The sequence below is a fragment of the Prionailurus bengalensis genome, chromosome D2 (genome assembly GCF_016509475.1).
Source record: "Prionailurus bengalensis isolate Pbe53 chromosome D2, Fcat_Pben_1.1_paternal_pri, whole genome shotgun sequence".
NCBI lineage: Eukaryota > Metazoa > Chordata > Mammalia > Carnivora > Felidae > Prionailurus > Prionailurus bengalensis.
Window position 1 is genome coordinate 58,240,822 of NC_057351.1, and position 19,249 is coordinate 58,260,070.

At 44.2% G+C, this 19,249-nt stretch overlaps 1 protein-coding gene across 3 annotated transcripts in view; it reads right to left on the reverse strand.

The window, feature by feature from the left end:
• Positions 1 to 2,449: 2,449 nt before the first annotated feature.
• LOC122493130 (dynamin binding protein) overlaps positions 2,450 to 19,249 on the reverse strand; it is a 113,276-nt gene continuing 96,476 nt past the window's right edge. For all 3 annotated transcript variants that reach the window (XM_043597235.1, XM_043597237.1, XM_043597238.1), the window contains 7 exons: positions 18,601 to 18,705; positions 14,143 to 14,271; positions 12,260 to 12,592; positions 11,671 to 11,850; positions 9,903 to 10,101; positions 5,709 to 6,250; positions 2,450 to 4,099 (listed from right to left, as the gene is read on the reverse strand). In XM_043597235.1, coding sequence (XP_043453170.1) covers positions 3,914 to 4,099; positions 5,709 to 6,250; positions 9,903 to 10,101; positions 11,671 to 11,850; positions 12,260 to 12,592; positions 14,143 to 14,271; positions 18,601 to 18,705 — 1,674 coding nt within the window. In that variant the 3' untranslated portion in view covers positions 2,450 to 3,913. The remainder of the gene's footprint in view (positions 4,100 to 5,708; positions 6,251 to 9,902; positions 10,102 to 11,670; positions 11,851 to 12,259; positions 12,593 to 14,142; positions 14,272 to 18,600; positions 18,706 to 19,249) is intronic.

Here is a 19,249-nt window from a genome sequence, read left to right on the forward strand (position 1 = left end):
TGCAATTTGTTGTTGAACACTCCCTTCTTGATACATGCAAAATACTAATATCGATCTTCAGTAATACTCGCATGGAAAGTTCCAGTGGGCTGAGTGAGATACAGCAAGGGTTCTCCTGTACCTAAGAAAGACATAAGAGTAAAATCTTCATCAATACAACATATTAATATATAGAGAAGTTTAAAATCCTGACCTGTACGGTGATTTAGAATGATGCGTATACATCTTGAAGTTTCTTGGTCCTCGGGCTCTAAGGTTCTGCAAGTGAAGCATCTGTGTCCTTCTAGGGCCTGTTTGTATTCCTGACCCTGAAACAAAACCCACGTAAACAGAGTCCCAGCTGCACAACTAATTAAAACAGAGTGACACAAAATTCAATCCTTATTAGAACCACGTACCACTCCTAGAGCTCAGTGCGCAAAAATTTACACACGTCATCTTATTTGGTTCCCACAATAATTTTGAGAGGAAAGCCAGAAATCGAGACTTTATAGATGGCAATTCCCACCACTTCTCCATTCTCCTAGGACTTTTGGATGAAAGCACAACTGAAGAGCTACTTCCAGACAGGAAAGGGAGAAAATTCAAGAGAGGAAGCAAGTAGGCAAACCGGATTGAGTGATTTTCCTCAATGACATTTCCTTCTGTTGTGTCTGAAACATCTGACACCCTTTCCTTCCGTGGTTTCTGTAACTCTTACTTTTCTGACAGCAGAAAAGCCCATTTACAAAAATTGCCTTGACGGATGTTCTCAAACTTGGATGTGTGCACAAATCACGTGGGGCCTGCATTTCCAGCAGCTCCCAGGTTAGTGACGGTGATGCCACTGGGCTGACAGCCACACTTGCAGAAGCAAGACAAGCAGACATCTAGTGTTTAAAACAAAAGACACATTTTCAGAAACCCGTCCCCATCCCAATGACCTCCTCTTTGCCAGGGATTCCATCATTTCTTTAATTTCATATTCTTTATAGGATGCTTTTTTCCACTCTCAAGCATTCTTATATCCGAAGCAGTTAACTTTTTTTCCTATTGGATTTTCTTGCCTTTGATCTGTAGTCCCTCCCAATCATCTTGTAACATTTAGCTTTCCTAAAACAGGCAATCTACTTAAGAACTTCCAAGAGTTTATTACCAGACTCATCAAATCTAAATTCCTTGACTTGAACCTCAAGGCTCTCCGATTTATCACTATGTATCAGGCAGTGTTCTAGCACTCTCCATGTTCCAACTCATTCAATCCTTACAACAACCCATGAGGTGGCTAGTGTTACCATCTACTTTAGAGGTGGGAGCTGAAGCATGGGTTGGGTAAATTGCCAGGGTCACACAGCTCTTAAGTGTCTCAAGCCAGACAGTCTGGCTCCGGAACAAGGTGTAAAAACTCAGCTAGAGAACTCAAGTTTAAATTCAGGATTCATCAAAAACTTGATGTGTGACTTGGGGAAGTCACAATGTCATTAGATCTCATTTTCCTAGTTCATAAAATAAGAGTTGGCCTAGTTGATCTGTAAGTTTCTGTACCACAGAGTCTACCTATTCAATCATGTTTTCTATCGCTTAACAATATCAGACAATCGGGGCGCCTGGGTGGCTCAGTTGGTTAAGTGTCCGACTTCGGCTCAGCTCATTATCTCACGGCTCGTGAGTTCGAGCCCCGCGTCGGGCTCTGTGCTCATAGCTCAGAGCCTGGAGCCTGTTTCAGATTCTGTGTCTCCCTCTCTCTCTCTGACCCTCCCCTGTTCATGCTCTGTCTCTGTCTCAAAAGTAAATAAACGTTAGGGGCGCCTGGGTGGCTCAGTCGGTTAAGCATCCGACTTCGGCTCAGGTCATGATCTCGCGGTCTGTGGGTTCGAGCCCCGCGTCAGGCTCTGTGCTGACAGCTCAGAGCCTGGAGCCTGCTTCAGATTCTGTGTCTCCCTCTCTCTCTGGCCCTCCCCTGTTCATGCTCTGTCTCTCTCTGTCTCAAAAAATAAATAAACGTTAAAAAAAAAAAGTAAAAAAAAAAAAAGTAAATAAACGTTAAAAAAAAATAGTATCAATTGCTTCACAGTCACCCACACATCATCCTCCACCTCCCGTCCCCAGCCCTGTCCGGCTGCTACTCCAAGCCTTGTTACTTAACCACTAGTGCACGGGCTTCCACTTCTGTAATATCAGGAAAACACTTACCTCGTAGGGCTTCCAGTTTAGAGACTTCAGCTCTTCCATTCTGCTAGGATAAACACACTTAAAACAAACAGGCAATCACCTGCAGCATGGGGGTCTTGAGGGTACAGTCATTCTGTTGAAATTATATTTGACAAAATGAGTTTTTGACTTGGATTTCTTCAGTTAGCCTCCCATTTTCCAGAATCTAGACATCATTTTGAATTGTCACAGAGGTACCCTCAGAAATCTGATTAGGCTCAAGCTAAACATGGAGGGAAATCAAGAAAACACACTCATGGCCCTTAGAAATGCTTTTATTTATAAAATAACTACTTAAATATAAACATCTCTAAATATAAACACTATTCACAAGAGACTCGCGTTGCTGCCTTCAGACCAACCCACAGACACACAGAGATAAGGGGTCCACAGGTGTCTCCCAATTCATCAGGATTTTAAGGCCAAAGGTGCACTTGGACGAGCAGGAGCTGGAGGTGTTCTTCATTCCCTTAAGACAGAATTCATAGTTTCTTGTTTCAAGGTAGGCTCCATATCTGAGGCAGACCTTAAGAATAAGAGCCCTCCTCAAATAGAACTTTTAGGAGGAGATTCTTTCTGTAAGGATTAGCAAATCGTTTCCTGAGGCCAAAGGGAGGTACGATCAGGCACTTTAGAATCTGTTTGGCTTAGACTACGGTCTCTGAAGCACAGAGGTTAGTGGTGAAACAGAGAATGCTTATTTCCAAGTCTAGGATAAGCTACCTCTGGGACTGCTTATCCTAATTCATATAAGACACGTGTGCTATGCTTTCTGCCTCTGTGGGTAGTAGGTATGGAAGGAGGAGAAAGGCATCTGGTCTTCCACAAAGCCAGACTGCTTCCAGCTCCCTGTGGAACGAATCCTTTTCATGGGGTTGCTGGAGCTCTGAGCCTGTTCTCCTAAGAAAATCTATCAGTTATTGGATTGCAGGTGAAGGGCTAGGAGAGATCACACATGGACTCGATAAAGCAGAGGTGGCTGTTCAAAAGTATAGGTGGCTATACACCTAAATGGGAAGAGAACCTTACAGATAAAGATCGAAGGGAAATACAGACCGTAAATATTTTTTAAAAAGAGAAAACAACAGAATTTTGCAGAGCCAATCTGGAAATGCAGTATTTGAAATAAATAAGAAAAAGATTACAGATGGTAGTGTTTTAGGGACTTTTAGGAATTAGGGGTGGGTGTATATGCGTGAATGTGTGTGCTGAACACTGAAGCTCTGAAACACCAGATTTGATACAATCTCAACAAACTCCTTGCCACATGCAGAAGCACAGTCTAAAAGGGCTCCCGGAGAATTCGTCATCCAAGTCAATTTCTGGTCATTTGTTCGTGGAGCACAGGACCACCCCAAACTCAGTATGGTGTAACCAGCGCCAACATCTAATGCTGCAGCACAGCTTCCAGCATACATACAATACCGGTTTTCCGGCTGGCGGCTTCTCATTCCCAAAGGCTGACCCACGACTTGCCTCTTCTCGTGGTCACTGAATCCTTCATAGCCCTAGGGTCCATTTCAAATCCTAGAAAGTCTAGTGAGCATCAAGATTGACACAACCCAGTGGTGATGAACAAGACACATCTTGTGCCCCACTGTGCCATGGTTAAGCAATGTAGACAGGGCCTGTGTCCCAGGAGCAGGTGCCCTCTTGGGGGCCACCAGAACCCTTCAGCAGAAGGAAAGTGAAGGCAGCAAGGTTGAGCGGGAGGGAGAATGGCTCAGGTGTATTCAGTTTTGCGGATATAATTGGATGGAACATAGCCCTTCTTCCCATTAACTTCGGCTAACCACCACTCTGTATTTCCTGTAACATCTTTAAACTCCAGGATCTTGAGTCTCTGATTGGCTGACACACTCAGCTCATTTGGGTTCCGTGCCTTAAAGGTATAGACAGCAAAATAGACCTGGGGAGGGAGAGAAAGTGAGTTAGGAAATGGGAAACTGCTTGGAGCAATACTGTCCAACAGAACTTCCTTCAGTGGTGGGGTTGTGCGATTCCTGCACCATCCAGTATGGCAGCCTCTAGCCACGTGTGGCTGTCAAGCACTTGAAGTATTATGGCCAGTAAGACTGAGGTGCTTAATTTTTTTTTTTCAAGAGATTTTTTAAAAATATTTATTTTTGAGAGAGAGCGAGCGAGCGAGAGAGAGCATAAGCGGGGGGGGGAGGGGGGGGCGGGACACAAAATCCAAAGCAGGTCCTGAGCTATCAGCACAGAGTCCAATGTGGGGCTCGAACTCATGAACTGTGAGATCATGACCTGAGCCAAAGTCAGACACTTAACTGACTGAGCCACCCAGGTGCCCCATGAGGTGCTTAAGTTTTAATTTTATTTAATTTTAACTAAAACTTAAATGGCTACCCAAGGCTGGTGGCTACCATTATGAACAGGGCAGATTCAAGGAAAACCAAAATCCATATTCTTTTACTCTTTCAGAGTTGCCTTAAAGAGGAGAAGGAACCTTCAGTCAATATGGAAGATGGGTGATACTCAGTGATCAGAAGGGGAAGCCAAGAGGCCTGAGGGGCACAAGGATGAAAACACACCTGAGGAGTCTTAGGGCCTGGACAGGAGTTGATGAAGTTCAAAGTGAGCTCTTTAAACAAAATCAGAATCTAAAAAAGGACCATTTTCTCCTTCCACATGTCTAGAAACTGTCCACTGGGAGCCCAGACCTTAGATGTCTGTCCTGGGCAGTGAGTAGTAACAGAATTGCCAGAGAAATGGGCATGCCCTATGTTCATCTGTAGCACTGAGGAATGTGGCAATAGAAAGACTGGGCTGAGAATCCAGTGTGAAAACTGGTTCTGGAATCCAACGCTTGACAGAAGCAAATACCTCCGTAACCTTGGAGTCTCACAAACAAAGGCAACCCTGATGGAGATGAGCTCACAGACAGATGTTATAAAACACACACAGAAACTCCCTGCTGCAAGAGTGAGCAAAAGCCATAAGTGGGTGACAGGGATTCCTCAGCTGTGAATGTGAAAATGACTTTAAAATATGTAGGTTTAAGACATTCAAGATGCAAAAAGGTTAGAGAGGGAGAGAGCCAAAGCATAAGGGACTCTTAAAAACTGAGAACAAACTGAGGGTTGATGGGGGGTGGGAGGGAGGGGAGGGTGGGTGATGAGGAGGGCACCTTTTGGGATGAGCACTGGGTGTTGTATGGAAACCAATTTGACAATAAATTTCATCTTAAAAAAAATAATAATAAAAATTAAAAAAATTCAAGATACAAAAGCTATGTTCAAATTCATAAGAATAGGAAAAAAAAAGAATGGGAAAAACTGAACCTGAGCCAGAATGTTATTTCTAAATTCTATGGGAAGAAAAAAAAGAACTGTTTGAATAAAAACCTAAGTAGATGGGATAAACAGCAGATTTTCTAAGAGTCGCCCATGAGCTCAGCCCAGATTCCCGCACAGGCCCTGGGCGTGCCTGGGACATCCCCGCTCCCACACCTCCAGGCTTCCTGCTACCTGTTCCACATGGTGACTGGGAGCGCTCACCTGGTTGCCTTCTGCCTCACTGCTTTCTGGCTCTTCACTTCTGTCTTCCAGAGACTGGGTTGTTCTTGTACATCCTTTCATGAGGTCTTTTCCCTGCCCATTTCGCCCTGGTAGGGAGTAACCTACCATTTCTGGATGCCTGGAGTTTCTGTGGCTCCTGAGGGCAGGGGCAGGCTGGTTAATGTCTCTGACTGCTTCCATAGAGTCCCACGGCCTGGGCTGGGAGCTGGGGTCTGGGTCTGAAGGGCACCTGGAAAGACTGCTGTCTGAGCAACCCAAGTTTAAGGATGCACTGAGAGTTTCTTGGTCTACTTCCTTCAATGCATCTTGAGGCTGTTTCTGGCAAGACCCTGAGGTAAAGGACACAGCCATGCTGCTGGGGTTGACGGTCAAGGTGCTGCTGCTGTTCTGCCGTGGGAATCTGGGAGAGGAGCTGCTATGCTCCGACTCGGTGGAGGAGTGGCTGCCAACAGAGACATCGGAGTGGCTGCGGCGGGCGTTGTAGGGCTTCAGGAAGGAGCTGTACACAAAGCCTTTGGTGACTACGGGGAGGAAAAATCAACATGAAGAGCTTTTAGTGGAAGGGATAGCAGGCGGAGTCAACAGAGAAAAAACTGTGGTTGAAAAGCTAGGTCAAGAGGTGCCTGGGTAGCTCAGTCGGTTAAGCACCCGATTCTTGGTTTCGGCTCAGGTCATAATCTCGCGGTTTGTGAGATCAAGCCCTGCCCGAATAAGGCTCCACACTGCCAGCGTGGAGCCTGCTTGGGATTCTCTTGGGATTCTCTCTCTCTCTGCCCCTCCCTGACTAGAGCTCGCTCTCACACATGCTTTTTTAAATCTTTATTTGTTTTTGGGGCGCCTGGGTGGCGCAGTCGGTTAAGCGTCCGACTTCAGCCAGGTCACGATCTCGCAGTCCGTGAGTTCGAGCCCCGCGTCGGGCTCTGGGCTGATGGCTCAGAGCCTGGAGCCTGTTTCTGATTCTGTGTCTCCCTCTCTCTCTGCCCCTCCCCCGTTCATGCTCTGTCTCTCTCTGTCCCCAAAAAAATAAATAAACGTTGAAAAAAAAAATTAAAAAAAAAAAATCTTTATTTGTTTTTGAGAGAGACAGTACAGGAGAGGGGCAGAGAGAGAGAGAGAGAGAGAGAGAGAGACAGAATCCGAAGGAGGATCCAGGCTCTGAGCTGTCAGCACAGATGCTCTCTCTTTCAAATAAATAAAACTTTAAAAGAAGAAAAGAAAGCTAGGTCAATAGTGTGAGGGACAAAAGAAGATGCCTAGGGACAAAAAAGATGAGACATTCAATCCCAGGTCCGATGTGGGTGGAGACGCAACTCTGGCTGCCTGCCAGTGCGTTCTAGTTACAACCCCATAACAATGAGTGACAGGAGCCCTCGTGAAGACTCAAGAGGAAAGTATTAAAAATCACCACATGTGTGAGAATGAACATATGAAGAGAATTTAACAGGATATCTACATCATGGAAACAAAGACTAGGAGAGACTTAACTAAGGATGTGTTCAGGTACACCAAGTACAGAAAAAGGGATTTTAAAAACCATCCTCATAGTGACAGAGCCCCTCAGAAAGGGCCTCCGGCTCTCTTTCCATCTGGAGCACTTGAATCCCGCTTCTAGTTTGGGAATGTGGTGGAAACACTGTGAGAAGAGTCTCAAGTAGGAAGCAGTTTATAGGAGTTAGTATATACACAACACAGGCACAGCACATGTTCACTTTAATAAATTGCCTAAGATGATGACAGGGAGGGCCCTCGGCTAAAACTTTTATTATTTTGGGGGCGGGGGCGTGGGGAAGAAAGTTTTAATACAAGTGATCAGGTGCTTACAAAATTATTGGAAGGTCTAAAGGATTAGGGGCTAGGCTGGGCCTGGCTCCTGAAACCCCACTGCACAACTGCTCACCAGCAGAACTTCTACCTCAATCACAGCAGGAATCTGGAATCAGGAAGATGCAACACTCTCCCTTCTGGACGGATTTCTGAATTTAAGTCTCCTCTGACTGCACCCAGTTGGTGAACCCAAGTCAGATCCAAATCCCTACTGCAAGGAAGTCCTCAGCTAAAACTTTTAAACATAAAAGATTGAAATCCCTGATCCACAGAAACATTTTTTATGTTAAGAAAGAAGTATCTGTCAAGGCAGGGACCTGGAGAATGTCACCTCTGTGCGAGGAAGGGCCATCTCCGTCTTCATCTTCAATGTGTTTTCTGTACCTAGGAAAACTGCTGCCACCCTTGTTACCTCTGCTGAATGATGGGAGGGGTCCCCGGGGCAGATGGTGAGGGGTAGAGGGCCTAACAGCTGATCCTAATACTGTGGGCTTCCGGCCACCCCTCATCAGGATGGAGAAGAGAAAAGCCCCAAGGATGGAGCAGCCTCTTGAACAGCCTGGATCTTGACCAGGAGTCTTTCTAGGAACCCGTCACCTGCTTCACCGGCTCATCACCCTCCATCCTTGTCCTTCCTTTCCCACTTCCAATCTCCATTCTTTGGGGAAAGCAGGAGTGGATGGGAGAGAGAAAATCCACAAAATACTTTCAAACTGAGAATGTCACAATTTTACATTCCAGTGGTGTGAACATAGATGTTTATTATATAGGCCCACAGTCCTTATTAAAATGCTTATTTAGGGGGTGCCTGGGTGGCTCAGTTGGTTAAACATCTGACTCTTGATTTCAGCTCAGGTCATGATCTCTCGGTTACTGAGTTTGAGCCCCTTGTCGGGTTCTGCATGGACAGTGCAGAGCCTGCTTGGGATTCTCTCTCCCTCTGTCTCCACCCCTCCCTCCTCCTTTCTCGCTCTCTCAAAATAAATAAACTCATAAATAAAAATAAAATGTTGAGGGCCAGATGTGTTTTGGAATTCAGACTTTTTGAATTTTGGAAAAGGACTCAAGTACATATACTGTCTATGACATCTCCAGCAGTGTCTAGGTCAACACCTCATAATTAAACCAATTCATGTTTCTAAAATGTATGACTATTCGCATCAAAAGAGATGAGTAATGATTATATATAGGCTCACGTCACTTTGTTTGGATTTTGCTATCAAGTAAGTTCAGATAAGGGAAGATTTTGGCAAATGAATTCTTATTTTTCAGAGCTTTTGGATTTGTGGAATTGGGGAGAAAGGATATGGATCAGTATTACTCTTTTTACTTCTCCTTTAATTCTATTACAAGCCCTGCCCCACCACCACCCCTGCTAGAAACAAACTATAAGCTATTTTTATTTTTTTTATTTTTTTATTTTATTTTTTAAATTTAATGTTTATTTATTTCTGAGAGAGAGAGAGAGACAGAGTGCGAGCAGGGGAGGGTCAGAGAGAGAGAGGGAGACACGAATCCGAAGCAGGCTCCAGTCTCTGAATTGTCAGCTCAGAGCCCGACACGGGGCTTGAACCCACAAACTGTGAGATCATGACCTGAGCCGAAGTCAGACGCTTAACTGACTGAGCCACTCAGGCGCCCCTAAGCTATTTTTAAAGCCATTTTCAGGGCGCCTGGATGGCTCAGTTGGGTGTCCGAGTTGGGCTCACGTCACGATCTCACAGTTCGTGAGTTAGAGCCCTGCGTCGGGCTCTGTGCTGACAGCTCGGAGCCTGAAGCCTGCTTCGGACTCTGTGTCTCCCTCTCTCTCAGCCCCTCCCCCGCTCACACTCTGTCTCTCTTGCTCTCAAAATTAAACACACAAAAAAATATTTAAAGGCATTCCCTAGTCAAGAGATAAAACTGTTTGTTATGGAACAAAAAACTCAAAAGGCAAACAAAAAAATCTTTTCCTACAGGTTTAAATTCACACACTCACAAAACACGTTTACAGAGCTTGGAAGAGGACAGCTTATTTTGTGGTTCGCTTAGAACAGGCTGAGAGGGCTCAGAACCGGTGGGCCGTAAGGACCACCCAGAAGAGCTGTAAAACATGGCGAGATCCTGCAAGGTAAGTAATGGAGCCCCCTCTGGAATTTGTAAAAACAAAAACAAAAACAAAGAAAGGTTTTGTTTCAGTAATGACTTGGGCCTTACACACTCTCAAGATGGACAGAACTTGTAAGGTTATTTTTCTCCCTTAATCAAATACTCTCACATTTTTTTCTGGCCAAGATAAGATTCGGGTATGGTCAAAAATAACTTGTTCCTCATTTACAGTTACAGTAATCTGAGGTCTAACACTCTTACCTCCATTGTCAATCAGCCAGCGGTTCTGACTGCCCATAGGGTCCTTCTTTTTGATCACGCCCACCAGGTCACCTTCCAGAAGTGAGACATCTAAGTCTTGAGCGGCATTGAAGTTCCGTTCTGCTTGGAAGAGTTTTTCAGGGGGATACCTTGCCAGAAGGGAGGCCCGAAGTTCTTCCGACTGTAGCATGTAACTTGGCTTAAAAGGTAACACAAGAGATATGATCAACAAAAGCCCTCCCTGCCCATCATCCCAGCAGCCATATTCAATCCTGACTCACAAGCTAAGTCTCAGAAATGGGGGCAGTGACGGCCAGCCACTCGCTACTCCCATCGGATGTTTTTGTGCCTGAGTCAGTCCGTGTGGCTGGGTAAAAATCATATTCTCATAGTCCATGGCTTAGTGCCTTTGTGGCTCTTAGGAAAAATGAGCAGACTTAGTTCTACATCTGTTTATCTCGTGACAAAAAAATGCAATTAAAGTGCCACTTGGGGAGCCTGGCTGGCTCAGTCAGTACAGCATGCGACTCTTGACTTCAGAGCTGTGACTTCAAGCCCCATGCTAAGCATAGAGATTACTTAAAAATAAAATCTTAACCAAAAAAAAAAGGTGCCACCTAAAGAGTCAAAATATCTAAGGAGTATGACAAGGACTTCTTGTATTTTGCTGTATGAATCTGAACTGAGGCTTTCCTCATCTTGAATTCCCCATCTGTAAAAACAATTACTATTCATAAAAATTAGAAAAAACAAAAGTAGGGACATCTGGGTGGCTCAGTTGGTTAAGTGACAGACTCTTGATTTCAGCTCAGGTCCTGATCTCAAGGTTTGTAGGTTCAACCCACATTGGGCTCCGCGCCCACAGTGTCAGCACAGAGCCTGCTTTGGATTCTCTCTCTCCCTCCCTCTTTCTGCCCGTACCCTGCTCTTTCTCTCTCTGAAAATAAATAAACTTAAAAAAAAAAAAAAGAAAGAAAAAGCAAAGGTAATAATAAATTTGATTCCCCCTTTTAAGGTAAATTAATGTCTATGAGATTATATGGAGCAAAATGTTGTAAACAGAGATCAGTAGTCTTTTAGATTATGATCCCATATAATCTGGTGTATTTTACCCTACTTTTCAAAATATGGAAAAACTGAGTTCTGAAGGACTATAACTCCAGGTAAAAAAGTGGTCAGCTGCTAACAGTTTGGCAGTGTATCAGATAATTACCTTTTCCAATACATGATCAAACACAGAGAAGCCTGGCAGAATTAACATACCCTTAAATCCGTTTCCTTAATTAATTGATCAAAGTACCAATATTAATCCTTTACAAACTCCATTCACTGTATAGACTAAGATCCTAGAGTGCTTTTCGGAGGGCATTTTGAAATACATATCGAGTGTGAAAAAATCATAGGTGGTCATGAGCTAGGACCAGCAGTGATGTTCTGGAAGAGTGAAGGAAGGAGCCCGTGACAGAGGAGAGAGCTCGAGGACCTTTATTCTGCACTATGTTTGAACTCCTATTACATCACTAATCTGTACACGGAGCTGGGTCCATCAGTAATAACAAGACAGCCTATTTGTACAGTGCTCACTATGTGCTAGGCATTTCTAAGTGCTTTCCATATATGATCTCATCTGAACCTTTTAATAACCCAATGATGGAAGTGTAATGGCCAGGCCTCAGAGACAAGAGGAAGTCACGGCTAGCACGGCCCGGACCCCACCCCCGCCGGAGTTGCCGCTCTCCACCTGTGCCCTCGCCAGCCCTCCACTCACCAGGCCCAGGAGCGGCTTCCGGGCCGACTGGCGGTCCACGGTTTTCCTCTCAAACGGCTTCCTGGCAGCCGGAAGCGACTCTGGGAAGAAGGTGAAAACCTGGAGCTGCTGCAGAACTCTGCTGTGCTCTTCGTGGAAGATGGCGATGAGGTTTCCCTCTCTGCCGGCGACTTTAAGTAACTGGAGTCCGTGGGAAGGGCAGGCGGAGAGAAAGAAGAGACAGCGGATGAAAGATCCCAGGACTGGCCAGGGTGCAGGGAGCGTGGCTCCCACACCCAGAGCACACTGCTCCTGCGCCACCGTAGGCAGGCTCCCACAGGTAGGCCCCGCTGGCCAGCTCCTCCCGGATCCTCAGGGTGGAAAGCGCCGTTTAGAAGCAACAGGCACTGGCAAGGATGGAGAATTCCGAGCCTGACAAGCTTGACCTGATGATCTATTTCACCTACCCAGTTTGAATGATTTCTCAAGAAACCCAAATGTGCGTTTCTGGGAAATGTGGGGTTCTGGGAACCCCTGGAGAACCTCAGAGATTTCCCCACCGCTGGCAGGGGAGGGTGGGACACACGGATGGACGACAACACACACTCACTGAAAGCAGTGGCTTCAGCTGCTCCAGCGCCTGGCGCACAAAGTCGCAATGGGCCTCCGCGTAGCCGTGGATGCAGTTGGTGAAGAGGCCCTGGGCGTACTGGTGGAACTTGGGCAGCTCATCCAGCAGCTGCGCGTTCAGGGCCTCGTAGTTGTTCCGGGCCGACTGCAGCTCCTCCAGAGTCTTCTTGTCCTTTAACTTCTCTGCCCGCTCTGTGCAGTTGTAAAAGTCCAGAAGCTTATCAAAGCGCTTCTGCACCAGCTTATGGGGCCCCGTGAACATGCTCAGTAACTGGTTTAGGGGAGAGATGACAAGCCGCTCTGTCCTTTCCTTCTGCAGGGACAAGAAAGTCACATTGCTCAGTTATTCCGTACCCGGTATTTGTGGGTTTTAATTGAGGTGTAACCGATACATTAGGTTCAGGTGTACAACGTGATAATTCAATATTTGGATATATTGCAAAATGATCACCAAAACAAATCCAGTTAACATCCATCACCACATATATTTGTTATTCTCTGAAATACCCTTAAGGCTGATTTGTTATATCCTGTACCACCCGCTTTGTTGCTAGCGCACGAGCTAAACCCACACAGATCCAATAGTGTTCTATTGATCCAACACCAGATGGACTTGCACATTCTACAAAAATCTTCAATTTATAACCTTCATCCAATAATTCGCACATGCCAAACAGTTTGCAAAATATGCTAATCCCACCTCAGCTCCACAGCTAATGACAAATGCTAAGTCACACACATTAATGTGATGCTTGCATTACAACCTGGATGGGACAGTGCGTCTGGTATCACTTCTTACGTGCACACGTCTATACAGCTTGGATTTCACTGAAGGTGTAGTTTTGTTACATCAATCTGGGGTACAGAAGCTTTCATACACCCATAATACCTTTTCTAATCATGACTACTTGGTAATATCAATTTCTACTTCAAAAGATTTTTATCTTTAATTTTTTCTAGAGGGACAGACATGGAGGGGCAGGATATTGCCACGTAAAGAAAATAAACACGAGGGGCGCCTGGGTGGCTCAGTCAGTTAAGTGTCTGACTTTGGCTCATGATCTCATAGTTTGTGGGTTTGAGCCCCGTGCCAGGCTCTGTGCTGACAGCTCAGAGCCTGGAGCCTGCTTCAGATTCTGTGTCCCTCTCTCTCTGCCCCTCTGCAGCTTGTGCTCTGTCTTTCTCTCTCTCTCTCAAAAATAATTAAAAAAAAAAAAAATATATATATATATATGTATGTGTATATATATATACAGGCACTTAAGTACATTACTTCATAAGATGCTACTGTTGTTGGAACACCTGCAAGTTCCCCAAGCGAGAATGAATGCTTTCTTCAGCTTAAGCTATTCAGAGATTTCCAAGAACCCATCAAACCCCACCCATCTGTTTCTACTCAGGATCAAACAATCCCATGTCTCTATTTAGAATTAACCCAGGCAATTTGGCCTTTAGTACTGTCTTTTTAAGGAAGTTCATGCCAAATCAAAGATCCATTTGTTAACTTCTAAACTATTCCTACATATTCCTTTCTAAGTTAGTACTCCGATAGTTGTTTTTTTATGCAGAGTTATCAATAGTGATACCAGATTAAATTTCCCACTTTTCCTGTCTCTTCAAACTAGACTGATCACAGCTAGAAAAAAATCTCTTTGAATCCCAAAGGCCAACCTGTCCTTTCAACTAATTAAAAGCCACTGTTCTGAATATAAAACCCCAATAGAATATAGCTAGAGGGAGACTGGTATTCCTGATGCACACACACCATGTCTCTGTGGAATTAGCTTTTCCACAAGCTGGATGTTAAAGAATCCCAAGAAGAGGGGGCCCTATAAAAAGAGGGTTGAGGAAAGAGTCACTTACAAAATTTGTGAAGAGCTGATCACTGATGTAACGATGCACCCTCTCGAACTGCTCCAAGTCTCGGTGCCCCTTCTCCATGCACACATCCCACATGCTCACGGCAGCCACCACTTTCACACACGCTGATTCCTGGAGCCAGTTAGAAACAAATGCGGTAAGACAAACAGAACTTCCTAGCCTTCACCATTCATCCTGGGTAGCAGAATGGGACAAAAGGGGTCCATGATTAATAATTTTCTCTCTGGCGCAGTATTTTAGCTTTGAAACAAGCTCACCCTCATAAACTATGATTTATGAGCCACAGAGAAAAGCCTAAGGCTCTTAATTATAGAAAAAATGATGAGGGTTTTTATCAGCTCTTTAGCATTTCTTTATGTTCCTAATTTGAGGGTTTTTTAATTCATCAAGAGGTAAATTAACAAATTTGAGCCAAGATGATTCCTGCAAGATCACGATAATGAGCAATCGCCTCTCCTCCTACAAGTGTTGGCTCATGTCGTCACCTTCTCAAAGACACTGGCCACCACCCTATACAGAATTACAGCCCCCCTTCCTGCACTCAGGCACTCCAGACTGCTCTGTCCTTTGTCACTGCAAAAATACCTTCTCATGGACAATATAATTTACTAATGTTTGCTTATTATCTCTATCTTCCTCCCACAGACCCCTAATAGCATGGAAGCTCCATGAAGACAGGGACTTTTGTCTGTTTTGTTTGTGGACTCAATTATCATTTGCTGAATAAATGAATAAATAAGTGAGTGCACAGTAAACTCTTCCTGGCTGATCTTGACCATTATTGAATCCTGGGCTGGTTTTTTCTGGCTACTTGAAACAATGCTGGGCTTTCACCTTCTTTAGTTTAAGTTCAGGGAATGCCTATTACTTTGATATTAACCCAAATAAAATCTAAATGTACCCAAAACTCCATTAATGTATTTCAAGGGCAAATGAAGTCCCCAAGCAAAAAACATCAGTGCCTCATACATTGGTTTGATTTTACTACATTTTATTTCATGGCATTTGCAGACCTCTAGTCTTTAGGTCCTATGCCTGCATGTGTAGACATAGCCAGCGTTTTGTCAGACGGATAAACTGTAATCTTCCTAATTCTTCCTGAGTGGGAGAATGAATGTGGAAGTGATGTCCTCTTATATTCTTTTAAAGAAATGTCGCAAAGTCTCAAAATAGTAGTCCACACACCAATGTAGATAGCAAAGTATAGTCAACGTCCCTCAGCTTATGTTCTTGCCAGCGCTCTCTCTCCCTCAGTTGACTCAGCTACTTTTATCTGGCAGGGCTTTTCATTTTATAAAGTCAGAGATGAAACTGTTCAACATTTTCTCCCTTCATTTCTGGCTAGCAGTCAGAACCAAACTGACCTGCCCATCAAATGGCCGTCAAGGTTACGTATATCCCACTCACTGCTATGGAGATAAGCCTTTTAAAAGAGTTGGGGGCTCAGGTATATGCTTGCTACACATTTAGAACATATGGGAAGAAAACACCCAATAGGAGAATATCAAAATCAGAGGGACTGGAAGGCAAAGTCCTAGACCAGAGAACACACTTGGGAGATATACCAATATTCGTTTTGCCAAATCTCTCACTTTAAACCATTGTGCTCCCTGAAAAGTTTTATAAACCCTAATTTTCACCTAATTATATACTTAAAACATGAAGGGAGAGAGCTCGCTATTTAGAAGAATAGTAGGGACATTTCAGATCATGGGGATTACTCAATAAATGATGACAGTTGGAAAACCAGGTGAAAAAAAAGCACATTGGATTGCTACCTCAACCTTATACAGAGAATTCCAGCCAGATCAAGGACTTCAACTTTAAAAAATGAAATAATAAAAATACTAAAACCTGGGAGATATTTATTATCTTGGAATAGAAAAGATCTTTTCAAGTATGACACAGAGCTAAGAGCCATAAAAGAAAAGCTTAGACCATGCAAAACTAAAAATTTTCTACGTGGAGAAAATATTTACGCAAACACAAAAGTCAACAAACCGGTGGTGGGGGGGGGGTTGAATATTTGTAAACCATCATCTCAGACAAAGGGCTACTTTGTAGTATACAGACATACTACAAATTGATCAGAAAAAGACCATCAAATCAATAAATAAGTGCCTCGGGGTGCCTGGATGGCTCAGTCAATTAAGCATCTGACTCTTGGTTTCAGCTCAGGTCATGATCTCACAGTTTGTGGGTTTGAGCCCCGCATTCTTTTTCTCTCCCTCTCTTTCTGTTCCTCCCCTGCTTGCATTGTCTCTGTCTCTGTCAACAATAAATAAATAAACTTAAAAAAGTTTTTTTAGATAAATAAATAAGTGCCTCAAAATATGGACAAATCAACAGAAAAAAGGAATATAATGACTTAAAATTATCCTCAACTTCATTCACAAGGAATGCAAATTTAAACTATATTGAAATAGCATTTTTAACCTATCTTGCAAAGAGAAGATATTTTGATTTTGGTAACACTTTGTGTTAGCAAGGGATGAGGAAATCATTTCACACACTACTGGTAGGGAGTTTTCACTGGTATAATGTCTATGAAATTTACTAATATCAAAATTTACACTGCTATATGATTTGGCTGAGAAAAGCCAGGACTCTGGTCTTCAGACATACTCAAAGATCAGAAAATGATGTATCCATAAGGATGTTCCTTGTGCCAATGCATCAATTCGTTTACCAACTACAAACAGTCTAAATGTCCATCAAAAGGGGAGAAGTTCAATATGTTATGGCACATCCATATAATCAAATAGTGTGCAGGTGTTAAAAAAAAAAAAAGGCAGTTCTGTGTGCATAGGTACAGAACGACTTCTAAAACACTATTGTGTGCAAAACCTAAGATGCTCAACAGTGTGTAACACACACACACACACACACGACCATCTATGATGAGAGAAGAATCTGATAAATGCAAACTGTCTATAGAAGGTGACTAGGAGACGGGTTGGAGGAAGAATTATTTTCACTTTTTACTTATCCCTTTGGTATCTTTTTTGTACCTTTCTGCTCAATTAAAAAAAAAAATCACTTTTTTTTTTTTTTTTAGAAAGCAAAGGATCTCTTTTATTTATTTATTTTTTCAACGTTTTTATTTATTTTAGGGACAGAGAGAGACAGAGCATGAACGGGGGAGGGGCAGAGAAAGAGGGAGACACAGAATCAGAAACAGGCTCCAGGCTCTGAGCCATCAGCCCAGAGCCCGACGCGGGGCTCGAACTCACAGACGGCAGGAGATCGTGACCTGGCTGAAGTCGGACGCTCAACCGACTGCGCCACCCAGGCACCCGGCAAAGGATCTCTTTTAAAGAAAACTGCTTGGGGGCGCCTGGGTTAAGCGTCCGACTTCAGCCAGGTCACGCTCTCGCGGTCCGGGAGTTCGAGCCCCGCGTCAGGCTCTGGGCTGATGGCTCAGAGCCTGGAGCCTGTTTCCGATTCTGTGTCTCCCTCTCTCTCTGCCCCTCCCCCCGTTCATGCTCTGTCTCTCTCTGTCCCCAAAATAAATAAACATTGAAAAAAGAAAAAAAAGAAAAGAAAACTGCTTGTTTCACAGGATGAGATTTTCATGTGTGAGGGCCAGGGGTATATGATATGCTTCCATATACACGATTCTATGAAGTCCATAGGGGAATGAGAGATACAAATAAAAAGGATTCGACTCCTCAGGGCACTTGGGTGGCTCAGTAGGTTAAGTGTCTGACTCTTGATTTTGGTTCATGTCATGACCTTGACGTTCGTGAGGTTGAGCCCGCATCAGACTCTGAGCTAACAGCTCAGAGGCTGCTTGGGATTCTCCCTCTCCCTCTCCCTCCCTCTCTCTTTCTCTCTCTGCCCCTCCACTGCTCACACTTATGTGTGCTTTCACTCTCTCTCTCAAAATAAATAAATAAATAAATATCTGTACAGAATAAAATAAAAAGGATTCTAGTCCTGGCTCTGACCATGACGCAAATACTGCCTGGTATCCTCAGCCCCTCCAGCTCTCCAGAGCAATTCATGGTTCTAACAACTTTAGGGGCCTTTTGTATAGCAACTAAATTAGATGGCAATCAACATTATTAATAGAAAGTATGCCTCCAGAGGAGCCATTCTCGTGTTTTTCGATCTTCAAAATGATCTTAACAAAATGAACTGTGACAAGTGCTTCACAAGTCACTGGATGGAGGAGACAGTAGGAAAAAGGTGGTGGGAAGGTAGAGATGCCAGGGGGAGGAAGAAGCTGGGCCACCCTAGAATTAACTCAGCGTGCTCATCCTCCAAATGCTGTCACCTCTTAAATGACCTACAGGGCTCCCAGGAACACGTATGTCAGGGCACAGTGGTCGTTGGAGTCCAGATTATTCAACATGCATTCCACAATATGCTGGCAAGCAGGAAAGCAGACAAGATTACACCCTATGTGATTCTCAGCGGAGCGCTGTCCTCACTCACCCGGATATGCTGGAGGTAGAGAGACAGGTCTCGGATAAAAGATTTGATCAATCTTTCTTGCATTCGGAAGTTCTTTTCTGTTTCTTCAAATGCTTCATCTTTTATCTGTTCACAGTAAACACGTGCTGTTAGCAGATTTGGATTCTCCCACAACCTATCCTAGGGGCAAAAGCATCTTTCTTAAAAATATCTTTTGTCTAGGGGCGCCTGGGTGGCGCAGTCGGTTAAGTGTCCGACTTCAGCCAGGTCACGATCTCACAGTCCGTGAGTTCGAGCCCCGCGTCGGGCTCTGGGCTGATGGCTCAGAGCCTGGAGCCTGTTTCCGATTCTGTGTCTCCCTCTCTCTCTGCCCCTCCGCCGTTCATGCTCTGTCTCTCTCTGTCCCAAAAATAAATAAATGTTGAAAAAAAAAAAATATCTTTTGTCTAAATTTTAAACCTTTGAGGTTTCCCCGAATCACACTGAATTGAATCGAGACACCCCTATGTGACCCTGAAAGATCTCCAAAATACACACAGGCCCTCTTACCCTCACAGCTTTGCTCTCTTCCTGTCCCTGGAGCCCACCATGTTTGTTCACCCTGGTGCCCTGGCTCGAGCTGTCACCTTGTCTGGTATGCCCTCCCCTCTCCCTATGCCAAACTACCTTC